This window comes from Taeniopygia guttata, chromosome 3 (assembly GCF_048771995.1).
Source record: "Taeniopygia guttata chromosome 3, bTaeGut7.mat, whole genome shotgun sequence".
NCBI classification, from domain to species: domain Eukaryota; kingdom Metazoa; phylum Chordata; class Aves; order Passeriformes; family Estrildidae; genus Taeniopygia; species Taeniopygia guttata.
Genome location: NC_133027.1, coordinates 64589187 through 64607072, shown reverse-complemented (window position 1 = coordinate 64607072; position 17886 = coordinate 64589187). Strand labels below are relative to the sequence as shown.

At 40.2% G+C, this 17886-nt stretch overlaps 1 protein-coding gene across 13 annotated transcripts in view; it reads right to left on the bottom strand.

Annotated features, from left to right (window-relative positions):
- The window catches only part of NHSL1 (NHS like 1), a 180660-nt gene that overhangs the window by 31014 nt on the left and 131760 nt on the right, over positions 1-17886 (bottom strand). For 12 of the 13 annotated variants that reach the window (XM_072927012.1, XM_030268127.4, XM_030268126.4 and 9 more), the window contains exon 3: positions 7137-7264. In XM_072927012.1, coding sequence (XP_072783113.1) covers positions 7137-7264 — 128 coding nt within the window. Of the gene's footprint in view, positions 1-7136; positions 7265-7372; positions 7998-17886 lie in introns of those variants that run through there. The other variant, XM_072927011.1, reaches the window with a different exon arrangement.

The window sequence follows — 17886 nt, the reverse complement described above, 5'->3', positions numbered from 1 at the left end:
CCACACTTTAAAACATGGGAGCTCTTCTTCAAGGAATTAATACATTTCTGACAGCCTTCAATTTTTTCCCTAGAGAGGCTGTGAAACGGATAGATGCTGCTCTGCAGGTAAGGGCTCAGCCCACTGAAAGCCCTGGCAGTTCTATCAATACAATCTTCCTGGAAAACATCAGCATTTTTTCAGGCCTCTGCTGTTTCTAAAAGGCTCTAAACCCAAGTAATAATATGATGTGCTTACCTTTTTTTTTGAGAGTGTGTCCATACATTGTACATATACAGTGTGGGCACATACCTATGTACTTACAAACACAAGGACTTTCCCACCTCAAATTACCCACATTCATAAACACCTTCATTAACTTAAGAAATTTGGGACAGGAATGCTACTGAAGGAAAAGCTGCCTCCAGGCCATGCTTCCCCCAATTAGGTTTAAAGTGATTGAGAAAAAGGGTTTGTAAGGAACCTGGCAGGGGGGTGATGCCCCATCTGCCACAGCAGGCATGTGTATATGCACTTGAAGAAATAAGCAAGGGCTGAGGCCAAGAAGTGTTGCTTACCATGTTCTACAATGAGCTTTTCTCCACCCGAACCAAGGAGACCAAGGGAGACACCTCAAGCATAATTTTGCTGTTTGTTTGGGATGAAGATAGGCACCAGTGACCTTCAAATACACTGCTTGCTTGATACCGTCAGTATCAGTATGTGTCACCTTCAGACTGCACTGCAGTGCCAGGTCTCAGCTGCCATGGAGCAGTCTCTAAGGGCTACTCCAGTACATTAAGTGGCAGAGATACTGGTTACAAAGCCATCCTTCCTTTTCAAAGAAATTATCCAAGCCAAGCAGAAAAGGTTTTTTGTTACAGCATACAAATAGAAAAACTGAAGTAGTAAAGCATCTGCTACAAGTGAAACCCTAATTATTCAAAGAATGTAGAACACCAATCAGAAATTTTGCAGAATTAGAAGTTGATAAAACTGGGGACAGATGGGAGCAAGACAGACAGAAATGAGTCAGGTTATATGAGCATATAAGCAATGAGAAGCAACAGAAAACCCAATGGTGCAGTTGAGTTCACAGCAGTGTCAGTGAGAACAACCTCCTGCCACAGGACACACATATGTACTTCTACAAAACAATTCAGTAGAAAAGGTGGAAGTGGTTTTGGGTGTAGGAATAAATGTTCACATTTCAACTGTAGGTACATTTTCCGTGGATCCTGAAGAAACATGATTGTCACTACTTTTTTCCAAAGTACTCTTGATGATAATGGTACACACGACAAAGCTGTGCACAGCTTTATTACACACAGAGGAAGGGAAGCGACTCATCTTTCAGTCTTCTTCAGACAGAAATTGTTCACCTATATAATCAGGATGAAAAAGAGATTTACATATTTTTAGCAAATATTCCCAGATTTACAGCACGGAAGCTCGCTGGAAGACGCAGTGAATTGCTCCTGTGTGACAGGAATGCCTTCTTCAGTCAGGTCTGTTACACTGGAAGTAGAACACGGCGTAGCTGATCATAAACTCTATGTTCATAACTTGGCCCAATTTCTAAAGCATCTCTGAGTCATAATAACTTTACTGCTAGTCTTAAATGCCCAAATCCCTAGAATGTGTTGTTACACTCATCTCCACAGAAAAATTTCCTGGAATTCGTTCTTTTTCATGGACACGCTAAGGGGTAAAGGTGGGATGTGAAAGCAGCAGCCTTGGACCTTACAGTGTTTCTACAAACATGCTCTAGGGGGGGAAAAGCATGAATCTTCAAATGGGAGTTAAAATAAAAATCCAGGAGAAAAATGGCCTATAAATATCCTATAGACAAGCTATATGGCTCAGTAAGCTGGAGCCTCTCTGACGCCTTGTTGACATATTGTCCCCCAGCCAACTCAGCTGCTGAGATACAACAAAAGAGTTTCACTATCTCAGCACTTTCATGCTATTTGAGAGGTCCCAGATGACAAATGAGTTTATGCTATGTATCTTGCAGCACTCTCTGCCTAAATAATCTGCTTCTTTTAAATCCTTTTTATATAACAGGGGTTTATACTACAGTATCTAAAAAAAGATGGAACCTTCAGGAGGAGAACTTAATCCCTACAAATTTTACTTTTCAGCAAAGAGACTTCAAACTTCTAGTCATGCCATTTACCCTACTGCCTACTAAAATCACTTCTAAAATTATAATTTATCAGAAAAACAAAATAGAGGAAAAAAAGCCCCAGTGTTACAGACAGCAGCCATGCAAGTTCAGCTGTCTGTTATATATGCCAACAGCCTATTTCTGCCTCCAGTGTTTTACTAGGTTTGATTGCTTCAAGAGCCATTTTCCCAACACCAAGGGATCAAGACAATAACAGGGAAAAGAAACCCAAGACCCAAACCTAGCCAACTGAGAATGACACTTCACATGCCTAATTCAACCCATGGGGTTTCACACTGTCTCATGGAATACTGCCACATTATAAATTTACATAAATTTACACTTTAGATGAATTTGTCATTAGACTCGATTTGGTGTCCTCTAGACCAAGGTCACCAGTCTAGTTCCCACAGTTTTCACAGAATATTCCATTTTATTACTTCTACACACTGATCTCCAGTTGCACTAGCAAACACTGCTATCCTACTAAATTCTTCACTTCATAACCTTCATTGTGTCTCAGTAAAGAAAGAACTTTTTGCCAGTGAAATTACTGACTATCAAGCAAATTATTACCTTAACAAGCACTGTAGAAATGTTCTTTTCTTCTTCCTCTACTCTGTGGTAACGGGATAAAAAACACAAGAAGATCTGTACTGTTTGGAGCTCTAAAAGCTCTATCTGCCTTAAGACAAAGGCCAATGAATTGTGTCAAGGTAAAATTTAAATGTGAAGATACATAGAGCAGATACTTTTTCCTGAATATTCTCTCAGCACTGGACGGAGTCCTCGCCCTTCAAGAATGTACCCAGTTGCTTTCTAAACCTGTGTAAACTTTCGGCATCCAAAATTTACGCCTTACCATGCACAGTCTGAGTATGCGATGAGTGAAGAATTACCCTCTTTTCCTTGTTCAAAGACTTTCTGTACTCACTTCCTTATGCTTTGGCATTTCATGTATTATGAGCTGCTGTTTCAGCTCAGTAAATGGCACAGTATTTAGAAAATCCAAACCCCTGTAAATGGTATAAAATGCATGTGCTGCTTACAAGAACAGTCCCATGCAACTGCAGCAGAGAGGCAGGGAGGCCACCTTAGGACACCACCACCCAGAGGTATCTTCAGCTCTGCCAGACCTTATGCCTCAGGCCTTTTCAGGCATTCCCACCTCCAAAACTGAAGCTCAGCTTTACCTCCTCTTAGTAGCAAGTAAAGGTTTGCATTAGACTTCCTCAAATCAATAGTTAGTGCACTTGTTTTCACTTATAATACTGAACAGTTATGTGCAGATATTGGAGAGATAACTAACAGTTCAGATTATCACAGTGGCAAAAATATACTCTCCCCACATCCCACAAGCCACCCACCCTCCCCCCAATAAGGGAAGTAAGTGTTTTTCACCCAATGTATAACTATCAAAGCACAGTTCATAAGCCAAATTTCATGACATATGGAAAAACAACATGAGGTTTGGGTGCACATTTTCATAAATGGAATAAAGAAATAATATATGCAATACTGCACGCCTGGGAGCAGGTATTCTCTGTAGCTACTTTTACCATTCAAGAAAGACACATTCCTCCAAATTAGTAGAGTTTTTCCTTGGCTAATTAGAAACCAATGAAGCACCCAATTAAATAAAACACAATGTCCATTTGGGGAAGGGTTTCAAAGGAGACAAATGTTAATAGACAAAAAAGGGAATACAAAATTCTGTGAACCTAGTAAATACAGGATACTGTACAGCAGACAAAAAGGAGTACAGAGGAACACAGAAGAAACAAACTTGGTATGGGACTTTTCTTTTTTTAATTGCTTCTTTTTCTAAGCAGAAAAAAGCAGCAGGTAAAAACTGAAGGCTAAGAGCAGAGTAAGATTGCACATATGCTAAATGCTACAGGTAACATCAAGCTGCAGATATGGCAGCTGGATGGTCCCATTTGTGGGCAAAGTACCTTGTTTTTCCAGGGAACCAAGTTACAGCAGGCGCTAATGCAAGACTGAGAGATGCAGTCTAACAGACTAGACTGTTGAGTGAGAGAAAAAGAAACAAAGAGAATGAGTGGTAAAAAGGGAAAGAAAAATAAGTAAGAAAAACCCACACAAAAGACAAATACAGTTAATATATACATGCATATATTTCAGAACATGAGGAGAACTGGAGTTTGAATGTGACATTTCAAAACATCTTTCACACTGGTGAAACAGAGTAATACTGAAGGACAGGAATAGCTCCCAAGTTGTGTCATCAACAGCAGCATGTAAGATACAAGAAAGGAGAAGACTAGTCACAGTACTCAGATGCAAAATCCAGGTAAACCAATTTAGTCACCAACAAACTCAATTAGAGTCAGTAATACACGAGCTTGGCCTGTGCTCCATTAATCTAACTTGTGAGAATCTACACTAAAAGGACAGATCCAAACACTTAATTTTATATCAACTTCCACTCAGAGACTCCCTCTTTCTATGTTTTCTAATTTTGTTCATTCATTTTTGAGTTGGGCCTTCTTCTCCTTAGGGTTTTCTCTTGGATCAATACATGTTCTGCTTATCTTAGACATTTCCTAAGACACTGAACCAACGTGCTTGGTGGTGTGCCTATTACCCTCTGCTGACAGACATCCATCTCCACAAAACCTGAAAATGCTTGTGGATTGACACCTAACAATGGTTTCATATTGCCTCCATTGTAGACAGACAAGCAGAATATCTGGCTATGGCTTTTATTTTTAGAAGCAGACTAAAAATAACAGGGAAAGCTGTTTTCCTTTCTGATATCACCCACTCTTTTTTGCTGTAAGTTGGCAATTGTATCAACCAAGAAGTTTATGATCTGTAAATAGGCATTCATCCACCCATCATTATTTTGCTGTTCTCAAATTTCAATTATTAAATACTGCATACATAGAATTTAAATGTTGGCTTTTTTTTCTTTGAATAGACAACAAAGATTTCATCTAGTGGTAAGGAGTTCACATTTTGAATCATAGGATTTTTTGTGACCCCAGTTCCCCACTGTTACCGAAGAACTCTCCTGACAGCTATAATATGACCCCCTCAAGGCATAAGACTTTATTATACTTGGCTTTTTACCAGTAGGATAATAATTCAAGGTCAGAAATTTGTTGTGGTAAACATTCTAAAGAAAGTAAACAATCTTCTAAATAAAGATTAAACATTTACAACATGAAAAAAAAAAGTGCCAATCAAACAGAGATACTGGTCAAAAAAATCCACAAAAGAAAGTTATACAATATTAATGGAGAATCATGCTACAGTTTACAAGAAATTTATGTCTTTGTGAGCTGGAAATAAGAGTGGCAGGGTTAAGGCTAAGGTTCTGAGAAAATCAGTAACAGCCAAGACTGTCAGTATGGCAGCTATCTTTCTCCACAGCTCCGAATCATCCTTTCAGCTACAATATTTAAAGGAACCTATTCCAATTTGAAATGGAAGTGCTATCTTATATTCAAAGCATACTTAGTTGCATTAATTTTCTCCAGAATGCACAGAAATTGTTAGTAACACATTATGTTAACACTCAAAAAACCCTTAACCAAGAAAGGATGACAGCTCTCTGTCTCTAAGAATCCTCACCCATGCTTATATACAAATGCAAATTGTTTAAATAAAAATGTGTTTATATTTTTTTAAAATGCTACGTTAGTTTTACATGTGCAGGTGGTTATATGCTGCACAGCATTCGCCAGGACAAGCTGGTATGTATGCATTTATGTGCAGTACATTAATACCAACAAACAAGGTGTTAATACTTCCCCAACCAGGAATCATAATTCCAATGATTTCAGCAAGGTTTTGCAAATTACCATTATAATGTATTCCACAGCATGAATGTGCTTTACATTCTCAGCTCACTGCCAGTACATACCACACACAGCTAAACAAGATGCTCTGACACTCCCTGCCAGTACACATATAAAATGCAATCACCACCTGGACAAGAGACTCTACATATTCCACAACACTTCTTATTATGTGACTAAAACCCACGTAGGATAAAACTCAAAACACTGTACCCATTGAAGTGCGTTCTCAGGGTCTGCACATTTTGCTGATAAAAATTATTTGGTCCACACTATTCAAAGAAATTAAACTGTGTTACAGTCAAGGATATCCTCCCACTCTCAAAGCAAGAGCTGGTTTTGGCAAAGTATTCTAGAATATCTATCTTGAAAATGCCAGGAACTCAGGCATTTCAGTTTTAGGCAGGCATACACCGCAGCAGCAACATCCCAAACCATGACACCACAGTCAAATTTTCCTTCAGAGCCCACAGGCAGAACAAGACAGAGACAGGAGAGCAGAACTTTTCTTCTTCAGAGCAGTAACACAACTTACTAGTTCTGTAATTGAAATCTATATAAATTGATGTACAAAGCAATATGGCTTCATAACTTTCTTAAGACTTGTGATCAACTGTTCCTTCTTTTTATTTAATTTATTTCTAGATTCTAAGAGTTGAGATGTGGGGATATAAGCAGGAAAATCATGAAGTAAACTGAAAGAAAGGCAATAAACCAAACATAGTGGACAATCTTCATTTTCTGGATGCCTTTACCAAACAGTTGTGATGCATTAGGACAAAGCCCCTACCTAACTGAATAACCACCTCTATTAGCAAAGTGTGCACCTATCCAAGTTACAATTCAAGCATACTGATGGCTGCTGAATAGCTCTTCCTGCTACTTAGGAGCTACCCTTGCTGGCGTCTTCCCTCCAAAACATTACCAAACCCCTTCTTTCACACTCTGAATATGCCAGTGGGAACTTCGTATCACTGCATGGGTAGAATTGGGAATTTTAAGACATTGTGAAAGTCAGATGAACTACTGTTTCTGCAATTCAAAGAAACAAACATCTTTGTGATCCTCTAAAAATCCTGCCTTATTTGAACAGTGTTATGGCAGGCAATTAAACTGCACCACACAAGTATTTTTTCCAGCGCTTCTCCCCCCACTATTACCTTTTGTTCAATTTCTTCATAGTCATCCTGGTAACTTCCACAGATTGCACTGGAGGATGAGGAGAAGGTAGGGCCCTGAGAGTAATACTGTGAGCTCCGGTAGCCATCCCGCCGCAGCTTGTCACACTCTGCCAAAAGAAAGAGAAACAGGACGTTAAATCATGGTAAGAACCATTACTGCTTATGCTTGTGTTCAATGGCATTTCAGTGCTGAGTGTTTTTCTGAAAAGGTTTACCGTGCATTAACATTGTCTGCCCCAAGTGACAGGACCCAAGGATGCGTTCCTCATATTTGTATCTGTATTTCCTCCTCCCTCACATGTGTGACATACGTAAGCCCACAGAGAGCATAATAACCCAGGCGATGGCAAGTGCTTCGGAAAGAAGGGGGAAATAGATTTCTTTATTTATTTAAGTGAGGCCTGGCTCGGTGTCATGACAGATGGCAGCATCTCGCACGATGGGAGACGGATGCATGCGAGTAGCTCCAGGGGTCTCATTTGCCAGGCCAGTAGACATCTACTACATGCCTTACACTTGAAATGATGATGATGTTGCTCACTACTCAAGCACCATCTGCTAAATAACTTTGGCACTGACCACTTGTCTTGTCTTCCTGTCCATGGAAGAAACCATTTACTGTGATTTTGGAGAGAGGAATGCTAATCACAGGTATCTCAAAATCTTGTGTTGCTGCACAGTACATGTAGTTTTATGCTACAGAGTTTCTAAAGTTCAGAAAAAACTCAAAACACACATGCATCCCTAATCACAATAGCTAAAATTCCAGCCAGCATAGCATCCCCCTCACCAAGTTTTCCACAATCATCTTCCTGCCTCCTAATTGATATTCAGTGTGATTGTGCTAAAGAATAACAGACGCCAGAGCATAAGGAAAAATTAAACGTTCAAGATGCAGCAACCAAACTCATCAGACCAGTTAGCTTTACATTTCCAAAGACAGATATCTGAATCTGTTGAAAGATGATGAAAGCAAGAGGAAAATTAAGTATCTGGTCTGTTTCCATTTAAGGAATTGAAATTTCTGCACAATATACAGGCATTATCACAACACAAAGCACTTTTACCATCACTTACTGAAGAAGGCCTTTCTGTGATTATATCATCTGTCTGCCTATCTTGATCTTCTGAATACTCCTTAAAAAAGAAAAGATGCAGTGCTTATACCAAGGGCAAGGTTTAAGAGAGACTTTTGCCTGACCAAATGATTAGGTGGAGTTACAATGTGCCAACTCCAGCATACATGTCCTCTGTTATGCCCAGATGCTTCTGAGACCAAGGCCTGGAGGACTCGTGCTGACAGGTTAACTGAGCTACAGCAACCACAGATCTGTGAGGATTTAATCAATAAGGACTCCCCTCTATCTGGACATGGACACTGAGGAGGCAAGCTTACACTCTGACAACCAGCCATTTCCATTGGTGCAGGACATATGTCCTTGCCTATGTATCCCTCATGTGTCAAAAAGGGCAGTATGGCAGGAACCTTTCCTTCACTCTCAATTCAAGGACCAGCAGTGGCAGTGTGGGTTTTGAGATCCAAATCAATGGCTGTATCTCAGGATCAGAGGGCTGATAACCCTGTTTACCCGTTCCACATGTGTGAGCATGCTGACATTGTGCACATCTGGAAAACTGTTGCTGTACTTCAGGAGGGGGTGAAAAATGACTGTCAGCAAAAACAGCAAAGCAAATTCCTCCACTGCCGTTCCAAATTTGGTAGTGGATCCAGCCAGATCCAGCACAACACTCACAGATGTGAGCACCCTGACGGGCTGTTTGGTGGTTTGAGCTACAAATGAACAGGCTAAGCGGACTGTGGCAGAACAAGGCAGCCCAAAGACTTGCATTAACTTGTAGCGCGGGTTAACACACTAAGTTGTCGACTTAAGACACTGCAACTTTTACCTTCATCGGAATAATTAATCACTGCAAACGTACATGAATACAACTTAAGGGGTGCGTAAGAATGCAGTTATTTTTTCTCTCATTTTTGGACTAAGGCTTAGGGTCTTTGCTGGCCACTCCTGAGACTCCGACATCAGACATCACAGCCCCAAAAAAAACCTGTGGTGGTTTGACCTGGGCTAAATACCAGATGCCCACCAAAGCTCCTCTATCACTCTCTTCCTCTGAAGAGAGCTGGGCAGGAGAGAGAAAATATAAAAAAAGACTCATGAGCTGAGAAAAAGACAGGGAGAGATCACTCACCAGTTAAAACCACAGGCAAAACAGTCTTGATTTAGGAGTCTTAGCTGAATTTATTACCAATCAAAATAAGAGCATGAAAATGAGAAGTAAAGCAAATCTGAAAAAAAAAACACTCCACCCACTCCTCCCCTCATTCCCAGGCTTAACTTTATTCCCAATTCTCTACTCCTCCCCACTCAGCAGTGCAGGGAGATGGGGAATGGGGGTTATGGTCAGTTCATCATGTTGTTCCTGCTGCTACTTCCTCCTCAGGGAGGTCATTCCCCTGCTTCAGTGTGGAGCTCCTTCCTTGGGAGACAGTCCTCTAAAAACTCTCCAATGTGAGCCCTTCCCATGGGCTACAATTCTTCACAAACCACTCCAGCAGTGGCTCTCCCATGGGTGCAGTCTTTCAGGAACAGTCTGCTTCAGTGTGGGTTCCCCACTGCGGGTCAGAAGTCCTGCCAGCAAATCTGCTCTTGCTTAGGCTTCTCTATTCATGGATTCCCAAGGCCTGTCAGAAGCCTGCTCCAGTGTGGGCTTCTCATGGAGTCACAGTTGTCATAGGACACTTCTGGAGGTGACAGGCTCTTCTGGAGCGTAACAGATGAACGCTCTAATATTAATTGTTTGACCTTATTTATTTTCCTAACCAAGAGGGTGAAGATGATGAATAGGGCACCTCATGAAGCCCAGAAAAGCTCCAAAAACTTAAGGAAATCAATGCTGAAGGTCTCAAGTCCATCAGAAGTTCAAGTGAACTGCCCATAACAACCTGTCAGCTTATCAAGCTCACAACCTCCCACTATCCACACCACAAAATCTATGTAACTTCAGAAGTTATTGCAGCAATGTTGATGACGAAGCCAAAATTGCCAAAAACTGCTAGGTGAAACCAAGAAAAAGGTGGTTTGTCCCCAAGAACAGCTTTTCTATTTATGTACTGTAACTGTACATATTGCAGCCCAGCAGGAAACACACTGTGGATGGCACCCAAGGCAAACAAACCTCACCAGAGGTTTTAGGCAGACATTTTTTACTTCATGTTGCAACAGCCTACAAGCACAACACAAGGTCAAACATTGCACCTGACTGAAGGTACTGTCATTGTCAAACCAAGGGTGACAATTGCTGTTTAGAAACTGTTTTAGCTGGAGGCTCCTCTCCTCCATCTCTTTACTCTTCTTAGAGGTGCACTTGGTCTTCTGTAAGCAACCAGTCTCATATTTTTCAGATACAGAGGGGTTTTTTTTGTAAAAAAATACTGATGAAGGCGTTAGAGATACTTACTCTAGGAATACTCCAGATAATTACTCTTGGAAAGACTCCCTTCTTCCCAGAGGAGCAATACGTTATCCTAGTCTGACAACCCCAAACAGAGAAGAGCAATGTACACGAGGTGAAAAGTTCTTACAGTTATGCATGTTATTTCAAAGATGTCTGTACTGAAGCCGACAAGGTAACAGAAGGATCCATCCGGTTCCAGTTATTAAAAATCTTCATTTTAAAGAATGACAGTACATTAGCACCAGCCGAATCGGGAACATAGACACTCTTGGCTGCCACTTCCCACATTACACAACACACAAAACCGTGCACCGCATTTCCATATTTCTGCTGAAGAACTGCCAGGTGGAACCCCAGGACCCTGCATCAGGCAGGACACAAACACCTGCTCCTGAGGATGCACTTGTCACTCCAAATCTGCAGCACATGCTGCAGGCAAGCTCCAAGTCATAATTTTCACATGAATCTGATCTGAAAAGTGCAACAATGATTATGCCCCGGAGAACCAATATTGCTCACACAAACTTTAATTCCAGGAAAATCAGGAAAGTGTTACTGCCTTGGCAATTGCAATTGGTGGCAGCACTGGGTAGTGCCACAACTCAAAAGTCTGAAGCTACCTTCCTCCCCTTCATCTCCTGACTGATTGCTTCTGGGGCTAAGTGCACAGGGACATTGCCTGTCACCCTCTGCTGCCCTGCAAGTGCTTTTCTGGTCAAGTGAAACCATAGATTAGTTCTTGTTTTCCTTCTATACTAGTGATACATTAAATTTCAAAACCACCTCTGTATTAGAAGCATTGCTCAAAAATTACTGTCATTAGATTATATAATAATTTCTTTCCAGTTATGTAGTACAAGTGAAACCCTTCCTAAAAGATGAAATTTTTCCTTGTGGTTTGCTGTTCACAGAGTGGTTTTAGTTAAGCATGGAGAAAGTGTGTGGGAAATGCAGTCAAAGCCCTTTTAAGGGCCCCTTCATAATTTCCACAGTTATTAGAACAGGCTTCGGGAGACACAACCAAAGCAAATGTGTTAAAGCCGTCAGTACCCAATACAATCATGCCCAAGTCTCTGCTATATACCCACACACTCATATATTTGCTCAAGATTGCAGTATTGCAGCCTTTGCTAAATCTAAATTTTGGCATCAGACAGAAGTGTGCTGGGGACAGGTCCTGCACATCACTCATCTCTGCTCTCTTCCCTCCTGCTAAATAAGCTGGGGACAGGCAAGTACCTGCAGCAGCAAACTGAGAGCAAAGGCTCAACCAGCCATGTGCAATTCTGCACCAGAGTTTTGAGCTACAGGCACTGAATTCAGCACTGTTGTGAATAACTCAACCTCTCCATATAAAAGCTTACAGCTTCTGTGACAGATTTGTCAGGCCAAGTGTATGGAAATAGCTCCAAGGCCTCTCAACCCAGATCTCTCTATTACACACAAGGAACTTGTATGTGCCCCTGAGTTGGTAGCACACACAAGTCTCAAACACAGAGGCAATTTACTGCTTTTCCAACAACTGAAATCATATTCTTGCATGATAATTTGAGGCACAAATCACAGGAGTGAACAGAAGGCACAGCACTGATACCTCAGTAATTCGTCTGACATGGTATTACCATGGTAAAGCAGGATTAACATTTACCTTGTCAGACCTACATGCTGCACCATGCCACAACAGATGGAAGGCTGGGTTTGCTGGGATGGGACCGGATGCACTGGCTCTTTTCCTCTCCTTTAGCCAACTTTGGTAATGTTTTGTACATGCTAAACTTCCTACCCATAAAATTTGTTGCCATATCTTGAAGTTTTTATGAAGGAAAATGCATTACCTTGTCAGATGCAGAACAGGTCAGAGCAACATGGATTCAGTTATTTTCAGAAGCTGTGTTTTTTTTTTTTTTTTACTGTAAATGAACTGTGCAAAAGTGTTATTTATAACAAGCTTCTTTACAAAACAATTATCTTGCCTGTCAGTATTAGTGTGCCCCATATATACCTGTCTGCAGGGAGAAAAGCCTCCAGGTGCTGGCTTCCATGGCTAGAGCCTGTCTCAGCCTGAGACCTCTCCCTAAGTCAAAGCCCCAGCAAGAGCACAGATCCACAGCTTTATGTCACCATCCTGGACCAGTCCTTCACTTCTCAGGCCTGAAAGTGCACCCATCACTCATTAAATTAGCCCTAATGAGATTACTCTGATTACTCCTGTAAGCAAACACTGCTCACATGACTGTTGCAGGATCAGGCCTTAAGCTCTGTAGCTGTCTACATCCACATGTACACACTCAGGCACACTCTCACAAGGATATACTGAAGAGGCTAATATTAAAAAATTAAAATCCACATTTCTAAATATTTATTAGTAAACAGCAAGGCACTAGTTAAAGAATTAAAGCACCATGATACTGACTATATTCGTTTGGAATAACTACCCATCCTATTGCATGGGTCAAGCAAGGAAAAGACAGGAAAATCATATCCTAGAAATGTCTAAATTTGCCCTATATGCAAGAACAGGACATTGAACTGAAAACTAACTGCTAAAATCTGAAGAGATTAAAATAAAATGTAAGTGGGTCCAGAAGCAGATGCGCTGCCTGCCTGGCAGAGCTGCCCAGAGCTGCTGAAACAAGAACTCCCAGGTACAGACGTAGAAAAGGGAAAGACTAGCACAAGCATCAATTACATTTATATCGCCTCTTGCTGTCTCCTTGTCAGCAAGAAGGGACATGTGATGAACTGACAGCTTCATCTGCATGCTTGAAAAACTATCTCAGTTGAAGTCTGGGTGACTTCTTGGTAGAGCCTTTCATGTTTTAACTTGTATTTTTCTTTTTTTTTTTCTTTTTTTTCTTACTACAGAGAGGCTATTAACTGCTCAAGTCAGCTAAACTGTCAACTAGAGAAATAAATCTACTGACTAGTATATTAAAACACATTTATCCATTTGCTGCACATATCACTGGAAAACCACTCTACTCCCCAGAGTCAGAAACCTTCTTTTTTTTTCAGTCTTCAAACATTGTCGTTAATTTCTTCTGTAAATATCCCCAAAACATGTTCCTCCCTAAGTCACAACTACAAACACTGTCATACATGTAGCTTTTCAAAATTTCACTTAAAACCAGACAGACTGTAGTATAGTCTTGTAAACTCAAATTGTTTAAAATTACCTCTTACTTTACAGGCGAAGATGCACTTTAATAATCAAAGTATCAATACTTTTGGTTTTAAAATAAATTACTTTCACCACTGGTAGGTAAGTGCATACAATTTTAATTTACTTGATAGAGACTGAATTTGTTTTTCCAGTTGAGTTGAGACAACTAAGATCTTGTGGGCTTGTAACAGACAGGCGTGGGTGTTGAAGACCTGGATTTCTGAGCCGTCATTGCTGCATCTGAGCAAATCACGCTGGGTTAGATCCAGTCAAGGACTTACTTCCTGCAGACAGACAGGGCATGATCTAAATTTCATGTATGTGCCTCCTAAATTCAGAGTCCCAACAGTTATGGATACACTGCCTGCAGCATATGAATACATAGAAAGGCATCTCAGGATAAATCCAACTAAGGAAGAACTTGAGATGCTTTAACTCTCATCATCACCACGCCAGTAATGGCTGGTGCTGGGTCCAATGCTGCAGGCCTTTCTCATGAGGGGCAAGAGAACCTAAAAGGGCTATCAACATCTTTGCTTCTATGGATGATGTGCTTTTCCAAGTTTAAAATATTTTTCATTTAGATAAAAATTTAAGTTCTTTACAGATAAGGTGGGAACAGGCTAAATCTCCAGTTTCCTAATGGCGTTCTCAGAACACTAAGGAAAATGTTGTCCCCTGTAAAAGCCAGAGTTGTGCTTTGTTTGGGACTGTCATATGGTCTGGTGCTAAGTACCAAAACACCCTCTGAGCACTGAACCAGGACCTCTTCAAAGGGCATGGCTGCCTCTCTGCTTGCTCATGTCACTGTGTAAGACATGGATAAAACCAAGGTAACACTCAACTATGCAGTTAACTGGGGAATTTCAGGGAGGTAACTTTTCAAGATAAAGAGCTTGTTGAGAATGATTATGCCTGGGACTATAATTAAAACAGACACCCTAGTTCAAAGGTTTCTTTGGTTAGTAAATCTAACTGAAATTACTACCTTTCACTCTGTGCCTCTTTATGGTTCCCTCATTTGTAAACCGGGGTTAAGAATGCAGAGTTCTCTGTGTGTATATGAGACAGCCTATATAAAAGCTCAGCTGTACAAAGGCAATCTTGTTTCTCACAAATATCTCAAGTTAAATATAACCTTAAAAAAACAGCTCAATTTAACTCCAATACAGCACCTATTTTTGTCCCTGGAACTAAATATGCAGCAGACAGCTTGCCTCTACTACTTTACATTCCTCCTAAAAATTCACTCAGCTTGGATCATGTCCCATTTTCTTTAAATGTATAAATCCCCATATCATCTGCAGAACTTGACTATCACAGAGAATGCTTCTATATCAAAGCTCTAAAATATGTTGCAAAGCCACAGCAATGATGCACTTGTGTACCCACTGATCTGTAACCAATGCTGACTGCAAAGCAAGTTCATGAACTTCAGCGGTGATATATTCAGTGCACTATTTTGTTCAGACTCCCAGTTAAACGGGTCAGGGACTTCAACAGATGGAGTACTGTTGCCACCCAGCTGAAAAAACTTCTGCTCAACAGCTCAATCTAGGTGCTCTGGCTAGTACCAGCCTTTGTCAATCCAGCCAACTTCCTTATTATTCCCATCCCTTGTCCCAAAATGCAGTTTTATACTGATATTTCTGTATCTTTTATCAGTACATACAGAAAAGCCCAAGACAAGCCCAGAGACAGTGAACACGGGTACCAACATATTTCTTCACAAGCACCATTTAAAGTGGCAAGTGGCAAAACAAACAAAAAGACCACTAGCAAAACTTACTTGTTTGCTTCAAAGCTGTCTTACTTGATGAAAAAGAGCTTGAAAGTCCATCAGACTTTTTTTAAAGACTATTTTGCACATTTTCTTTCACGAATAAATAGCCATGACCAGCCACACAGGCCGCTTTTAAGGATAGATGCTGTCCAGAGACACCCAGACACAAAGATGTCTTGGGCTCCAATGGGATGAAGGTAATCCTAACACAGGGCTGCTGGACTGTGACAGAGAAGTGCATTGGTACTTCAAAGAAGTCTTACTGTAAGTGTACAAATGTATTTATGTTAGGTCTATTTCCCCACTCACACAAATGTTGGGAAACGTGTTCTGCCATGGTAACTGGAGGCCAGTTGGGCTGGGAGACCCACCCTTCTCAGCAGCTTCAGGGCTCAGCTGTGCAGACACTTAAAGCAGCACAAGGCTGGGGCATCAAAGTGCAACAGGAAAACAATTGCACAGATTTATTTTCAAGGGTCTAAATCAGATGCAAGTGTTTAAAAAGGATCCAAATTAAAAGGAACTCTTAAATGTCAAAATACCATTAATAGGGTCAAATAAATGCAAACACATTGATCATTCTCTTATTTTCTTGGAACTTCTAAAAAATAAATACATTTAATACCAAACTTTAATTCCCCAGGTAATCTGCATAATGTTGTGATAGAGAAAACCCTTTTAATGGCACCAAAATGCAACAGCCATGACAAATTATATTTGTTAACAAGCTGTCACTAGGGAGTGCTCAAAATAATTATCACTGTTTTCTCAAGTTAATTTAAATTTCTGCAAGTGCCTTATATGACTGCCTTTAGTGGTGACATGATGTCTTAAGTATAACAGCGTATTTGCTTCCTTTTCTATCTTTGATGCTTGCATTAAAATAACACTCCCTCATTTTTCTCTAGTATTTTTTATGGATATTTGCTGTTTCTTAGACAACTGAACACAGCTAATGTAAAAAATACGGCGGTATTTTTCGCTGTTTTTTCTCCTAGGACATTTCAAATGTAAAGCTATCTCAAGTGCTGCCAACAAGCACATAACATCCTAAATCTAAGAGAGTAAGGAGGAAGAAAAGCAAAAAGGAAACCAACTGGAAGTTCAATATTCCTTGTGATGGAAGTTGCTTTACCTAGTACTTAAATAACTGCTACAACAGAGAGTTAACAGTTTCAATTTATTCCTTTATTAAAGGCATGGATGTGAAATAGATTCAATAATCCATCAGATATAGCTGCCTAAAAAAACACATTCATCTAGTTTAAGAAAAAAACCCTGTATTATTTTGAAACATATTTTATCTTCTTTGAACCCTTTCACTGGAATTGCTTTCACTGCTCATGTGTATCATGCAATCAATCTACATATAACCACTCTTTATGTTTTTACACTCAGCAATGCACTATATAAACTAATCCTAAAAAAAGGCCACCTGGATTCTTCCAAGTAGCTCAATTTTGCAGCACAAGACCAGCTTTCAAACACATGCAGCGTAGCCTCTTGGTCAAATTCTGTTTTGTTTCATTTGAGTATTTGCTTTTTGAAATTCCTTATTAGAAAGGGCAGTTGGAATATGGAACTTGGCCAAAACCATCAACAGATGTACGGTGAATTAATTCAGTAACAGTAAAAAAAGCAAGATACATGAGCAGAAGTTCTGATAGTAACTTGACAATTGAAACTAAAATAATGAAAAATAGGTTGATTTCTATTTTTTTATTTTATAGCTCCAAGGCCTTTCAGGAACATATGGTCCATTCCTAGCTTTAATGGCCTTATACTTCATAAAGGTTTCCAGTTGGTAGGGAGTTCACATCTTGACATCTCTCTGAACCTGAACCACAACTATTGTTAATATGAAGTGGTTTCCCCCTATTTTGCAGCTCTTTAATGAAACATAAGATTATTTTAAGTCCATAATCTTCTCAGCAGGATTATCGACTAGTAGGTCTGACCCTAATATTGCTCATCTGAACAGTGACCCAGCAGATGCACTGAGAAAACAAAGGCTAAACACATACCTGTCTGGAGGGTCTTGTAGCAAGACATAATAGAGGCTTTATGACTAACTACTTAAATCCTGTTTTATTTGACAATGCTAACCAGATGTCTTCTGGAAAACAAATCAAGTGTTTCAATCACTGCTGCTTAAATACATTCCTTGAATTTGGCCAACAAAGCTAAACAGAAGCTAGTCAGCCAAATCCAGCTCTTCTGAAGATGAGATAATAAATGAATCATCACAGGCATTGGAACAACGAGCCCTATATTATGTACATAGCTTGAATCAACACAATTACCCT